Here is a 6,308-nt window from a genome sequence, read left to right on the forward strand (position 1 = left end):
GGACCCCACTTGCAGATTACCTATTTTTCCCTTTGCCTTTAATCATATGTAAAACAAGTCAATTCCTTGTCTGAGACACTTTTTAGCAAAATGTTATTTCCCTATTTCTCTTCTGCTGACAAAGGCTCTTTTTGCTGCTGCTGGATTTTTGGCCCTGTCTTTTTCGGTTCAGTTGAGGCATTTCAGGGCCTGCCTGACAGGGCCTGTCCTTGGCTCAATAAACTCCTGTGGGCCACTCTGTCTTACCTTCAGCGCTGACATGAAGCCCCTTGCTTGGCACTTAGGGCTCTACACAGCCTGACCCTGTCTCTTTCAAGGTTCATGACCCACAGGCCACTTCAAGACAGCTGCCCCTACCACCACTACAAGGCTCATGCCCTAAATTCCGTTCAGCGGGCCCTTGCTGCAGGTCTTCCCTGCTGGCCCTCTGCCTCCCAACTGGGTCCCTTTCCTCAAGGAGACGGGCCATGTGTCTACGTGTGTCCATGTGGATGCATGCCTGCAGATACCTATGTGTATATGCTATTGCTCCCCATCTGAATGCCAGCTCCTGGGCAACCCCGCAGCAGGAACTCACAGGGCCCACAACAGGCGTCATGGCTGGCTCTTGTGTGGGCTGCACCCAACCCTGAGTCCACCAGAAGGTGGCAACGCCTGGCTGTCCTCCCAAGATCCCTGGCCCAGAAGTGGCCTGGCACCCAAGGCCCCACAGCCGAGCAGGAGGAAGTGGGGAACTGTCGCCATTTGGGGGGAGGGGGAACAAAGTGACCACCTGTCCCCCTCACACTGTGGCCACTGGAAACACCGACGAGAGGCCTCCGGCCTGAGGGAGCATTTGTTTTTATTGTTATAACAGATGAACTAAAAGAAGCCCACGTGGTGATGTCCCGGCCCTGGCCGGTCCTCCTGTGACCCGCCCCCACCCCAAACAAACAACCCCTTCTTTTCCCCGGCCACGCCCACTCCGTCAGCGGTGACTCTGGGCACAGACCGTGCAGAACAGCCTCGGAAAGCCTCCGGGGCCGGAGGCGGGGTGGCTTGAGGGGAATCCAGGCAAAATAAAATCAAAAGGGAAAGAAGGCCAGACGGGAGCTCTGCCCATCTGTCCCCTTCAAAAGGAAAAGTCACTTTTCAGAGCAGAATGCCCGGAGCGACTCCTCTGCACTGGAAACCAAAGCCAGGAAAAAGCCCAGAACAAAACGAACCACGGCCCGGCCGGAACATCAGACCCCAAGCAGCACAGCTACGGCGCCCGTCCTACGAGTCCTGGGGACATCGGCGGCCCCAGCTCCTGAACGTCCACTGCTGAGCCCGTGAGCGTGCAGGTGCGTGGGTGTGCGCGCGGGTGTGTATGCGCCTACACGCCCGCAGGACCGCGCACACACGCCTGCACGCACACCCTCCAGCACGCACGCCCACAAACAGAATAGACTATGGCTGGTTTCTCTTCCCAAAGGTTCGTGCGTGTCCGGTGCCCACGGAAGGCTCATCTCTCCTTCACGTGGTTCTGTGCCCCTCCGCTGCCGCCCCCGCCGCCCCCACCGCTGCACAGGACCTCCGTGAGGTCGTCCATGACGGTGACCTCCTTGGAGTCGACCAGGTTGAACTCCCTGATGAACAGAATGAAGTGTGTGTAGAGGGTGTTCAAATGTCCGTGCAGCTCCAGGGCCAGGGTCTCCTTGAAGTGGGCCGCGTAGATGTGCGCCAGCACGTGGAACAGGTATCTGCAGATCTTCTTCACCAGCGACTCGAAGGAGTTGGGGAACTCCTTGCCTGGGAGGGGGCGGAGAAGGGACGTCAGAGCCGGCCCCGAGGCGGGGCTCCCGGCCTGCCTCCCCTCCCTTGTCCCCACCTGGGGCCACAAGGGGTGGGCTGCCCTTCTCCGGCTGTCCCAGCCTCCTCAGCGCTCCCCCACCGCACCTCCCCTGCTCTCCCGACATCAGAGGTCCCCAGCCCGCCCCTCCCCCCCACCGTGTCGGCTAGGCCAGCCAGCGTCCTTCAGGCAGCCCTCACTGTGCACTTGGGCCTGACTGCTTAGAGAAGGGTGCTCTGCCTTCAAGGCTCAACTCAAGGGCCACCTACTCCATGAAGCCCTTCCAGATTACCTCACTATCCCCTTCTCTTTACTTTTCTGTGTCTCTGTAGAATGGAAGGCTTTCCAGGGCAGGGTCTGGGTTTTTGTTTGTATTACACAGAGGGTCCCCAGTGATATCATCAGTTCAGCTCTGGGTGGGTGGAGACTACACCCACCCTTCTTCTCTGCCATCCCCCCATCCTGGTGCCTGAGCCAAGAGTCTCCCCAAGAACCTGTCCCACCCCTGCAGGCTGGGTCCAGAGAAGCCACCCAAAGGTCTCTGGGGAGAAGCAGAGGGCACAATTCTTCCTGGGTGGGGGGAGGCTACAGCTCCTTCCCTGGAACCCTGCATTCCCTTCTCTCAGTGGCCGAGTGCCCAGGGGTAGGGCTGGGGTGTGAGGGTGTGGAAGACCTACCGTATTTCGTAGGGAAGACATCCTCATCTGTCACCAGCTTCTGCACTGAGCTCATGACGAAGTCCACATACTGGGGGGCTGTGCACTTGGTCTTCTTTCCCCGCTCATCATACCAGTAGTATTGCCTAAGGGGCAAGGGGCCAAGAAGCCTTTGGGTTTGTGGAATCAGCACCACAGGGTGGCTCTCCCCACCCTGGCCGCCTGGTGGCACAGCCTGCCTCTTCCCAGGGCCAGCACCCTCATGCTCCCAGTCCCTGCCTTGTGGCCATTCAGAACTGGCCCCAAGACAACACCAGCCCTCCAGCCCTCCCTACCCGAGCTTAACAAACAGGAGCAGGCACCTAGCTCTCCTAAAGAGAAATAAGCATCCCTGTTCCTAGGTAAGCCGTAACTTAATACTGAGGGTGTATGGAGGAGGTGGGGGAAAAGGCACGATCTGGATATGGCAAGGACACAGAGTAGAAGGTCAAATCTAGGAGTGAGCCCCACCTTATCTCTGGCTGCTCTGGGCTTGTTAAGGGTTATGGGATTTAAAGATCTTCCATGCCCCACTGGACTTGCTGACGTAGCAGGAAGGGGTGGAGCAAGAGGAAGCGGAAGCCAAACTAGAGTTCCTGCGGTGGCTGGCGGTGGTGGCGCCAGCGGCAGCAGCAGCAGAGACAGCGGCAGCGCGAAGCCCTTTTGGAGTCAGCCAGAATTTCTGCTAAGGACTCCTGCTGAGGACTGCCAGGGGCCGGAGCTGCTGGGACCGCGCTTCCCGGACACTGGGTGGTTGCTGTGAGTGGGGAGAGGAGGACCTTTGCCTGAGGTAGCCTGTTCTGTTTTAAAGGCTTGAAAACGTGGGTGCTTTCTACTTTATCTACCTGTGCCAATGTCATAACTACTCTGATGGCTTTCACTTTCTGGTTTTGGGACTCAGTCTTTTGGTATCTTAATAAATTTTCTAGTTTATTCCCCCATATGGCAAGCATGACGTATTTTGTGATGGATAATTATATCAGCATATCTGTAATCTCCATAGGCATTGTGAATATGGCATTGCTGATACAGGGCTATTGAATGCCCCATCCTGAGGCAGGCAAACCAGGCCACTTCCCCCAGACAGCTTTGGCCGGCCTGCCACACAGGCCTCCTGCCCACAGCCTTGGCCTCAGCTCATGCTGTGGGAGGTCCGATGTTGCCAGCTCCTCTTCCCTCACACCCCTCCTGGGAAAGCAAGGGAGCTAGGCTGTATCTTAGCTGCTGGACAGGCCCTCCCCCCTCTCTTCACACTAAAGGGTCTGCCAGGGCTTGGGGAAAGGAAGGAAGGAGCTGAGGAACAAGATTTGGGGAAGGAAGAAGAGGAAGGGAAGATGGAGGACAGCCCATCTGTAAAGTGTCTAGGTCCAGAGGACCCTGAAGGGGGGCCACAAGACAAGAGTTGTTCAGGCTGAGAGGTGTGTGTGTGGGGGGAGATCTGCCCTGTGGGAGGGAGCACACACCCAAGGGGCTCTAGGAAGAGCAGAGATTTGCATCCTAGCCCAGGGCCTGATGAGGCTCTACCTTCACCTGCTTCCCTGCCTGGGGGCACCTGCAGGGGCTCCCCAAGGCCGGTGGCACAAAAGCTTCCCAGGAAGCCTAGCACAAGAGAAGCCCTCACAGAGATGCAGTGCACCCCAGGCCAGGGTCAGGGCTAGTGTCTCAGGACCCATTCCTGCCTCCTCAGGATTCTAAGGAAGGCCTGGCCTGGGCAGCCCCAGCTCAGTGTCCTCAGTGACACCCATGTAGTTTCTGCCAGGAGGCTCTCCCTTCTCCCCTGGCGAAAGACACGGCCTGGAATGCCAGCTCTTCCTGGTCAAGGAACCCTGCCCGATCCTGGGCTTTGAAGAGCCCTCTACAATGGGTCCTAGCCTTCACCCAGCTGATGGCAGATCCTAGCACTGATAGGGTTCGCTCCCTCTAGAAACCTTTCTCCACGTGATGCTCATGTTGCTAAATGGAGAACGACGTTATTGGCTCCTCTGCTCCCTGCTCTTTCCTGGGTGGGAATTTTCTATGGCTGCCTGGACTGGCAGAAGCATTCCTCCACACCAGAGCCATCCTAACGGACAGCGAGAGGGGCGGCAGTGGGCATGGGGAGCGACAGAAGCCCTAGCTGGATGACGGTCTGGCCTGGCTAGGGAAGGTGGGCCCCACCTTCTCCAGCCTCACTGCACTAGAGGGTCCTAAGAACCATCTGCCGACAGAGCTGAAGATTCTAAGCAAGGTGAAGGCTGGGTCTCTTGTGACTATCCAGTTCCCAGGCAACAAAACTGGGAGGTGAGTGGGACCACCTTCCCTGTCTTGATGGGCATGCTGAGCCCATTATTTTACAGATGACAAAGACTGTCACAGAGCAAATCAATGGCAGTCAGAGATGGCCACAGCTGAAGGGCCATCAGCCCATCCCCCAATTCTACACCCAATGCACCCACCACTCTACGGTTCCCAATCTGCAGCACTCCTGCCTTCTGCCTGCCAGGCCAGGGTCCTCATCACTCCCAATGCCAGGAGCATGAGGTCATGGCACTGGGTGGGTCAGCACCCCTTCCTCCTCAGGCCCTTTTCAGGAGTGGTTGTGCAAATGCAGCTTCCTAAGAGTGTGTGTGAGAAGACTGGTGAAGCCGGACTGTCCTCCGCCAGGCCCTGCAGGGTCCCAGGACCCTTGCTCCATCTGGCTGGGAGGCTCAGCTGCTTCCTTTTGGCTGCCCATCCACAGGGATTCTCTTTTTCACTCTTTCAATGGTCCAGCCTGAATACTGTAGGGCTGGAGCAGAGATTGGGGTGGGGGGGTGGCCTATGTTCCCAGTCATGTGCCTTCTACCATTAACTGAGCCTCAGACAGTTTCAAGGCAAGAAACAGCAGTTTCTACCTGAACAGCACTGTTCTCCTCTACACTCCCTAGGTCCAGCCCAACTTCAAGGGCCACAGCACAGGAAACTAGAGGAACACAATGTCCTGAACCTCACTTTACCCTCTTGGTGACTTTTGGTCTCTGAAGTCAGCTGAGAGAGAGCACACCATCACTGCAACCAAGGCCTTGCCCCTCACAGAGACCCAGGCTGTCTTATGAAGAGTATTGGCCACAGAGCTACCCCCATCTTCTCTAACAAAATAACCTTCCTATCATGTTCATATTCAGTTTTTCTCTGTTTATGGACATCTTTCCCCACCAAACTCCTTTCTTCCCTATTACTGTGTGGAGGGCAACACCACCCTAGTAGTCCCCCAGGCTCAAAACCTAGGGGTCATCCTGGACAAGGATCACACCCCCACAAATCCAATATGGTGCCAAGGCCTGTCAACTTCACTTCTGCTCCATTTCATCTCTGCTGCATCTCTTGGCCCATTTCACTTCTGCTCCATCTCTGGTCCATTTCACCTCTGCTGCATCTCTGGCCGATTTCACCTCTGCTCCATCTCTGGTCCATTTTACCTCTGCAGCATCTCTGGCCGATTTCACCTCTGCTGCATCTCTGGTCCATTTCATCTCTGCTGCATCTCTTGGCCCATTTCACTTCTGCTCCATCTCTGGTCCATTTCACCTCTGCTCCATCTCTGGCCGATTTCACCTCTGCTGCATCTCTGGTCCATTTCACCTCTGCAGCATCTCTGGCCAATTTCACCTCTGCTGCATCTCTGGTCCATTTCACCTCTGCTGCATCTCTGGTCCATTTCATCTCTGCTGCATCTCTTGGCCCATTTCACTTCTGCTGCATCTGTGGTCCATTTCACCTCTGCTGCATCTCTGTTCCATTTCACCTCTGCTGCATCTCTGGTCCATTTCACCTCTGCTGCA

The 6,308-nt window shown here is 56.4% G+C and overlaps 1 protein-coding gene across 2 annotated transcripts in view; it reads right to left on the bottom strand.

The window, feature by feature from the left end:
- Positions 1-824: 824 nt before the first annotated feature.
- Positions 825-6,308, bottom strand: part of MOB2 (MOB kinase activator 2) — a 73,076-nt gene continuing 67,592 nt past the window's right edge. For both annotated transcript variants that reach the window (XM_069107332.1, XM_069107331.1), the window contains exons 4-5: positions 2,491-2,615; positions 825-1,773 (exon numbers count right to left, since the gene is read on the bottom strand). In XM_069107332.1, the coding sequence (XP_068963433.1) occupies positions 1,487-1,773; positions 2,491-2,615 (412 nt within the window). In that variant the 3' untranslated portion in view covers positions 825-1,486. The remainder of the gene's footprint in view (positions 1,774-2,490; positions 2,616-6,308) is intronic.

The sequence above is a fragment of the Petaurus breviceps genome, unplaced genomic scaffold (genome assembly GCF_028583685.1).
Source record: "Petaurus breviceps papuanus isolate PSGF00001 unplaced genomic scaffold, PetGlider_PUasm1.0 89917, whole genome shotgun sequence".
NCBI classification, from domain to species: Eukaryota; Metazoa; Chordata; class Mammalia; order Diprotodontia; family Petauridae; genus Petaurus; species Petaurus breviceps.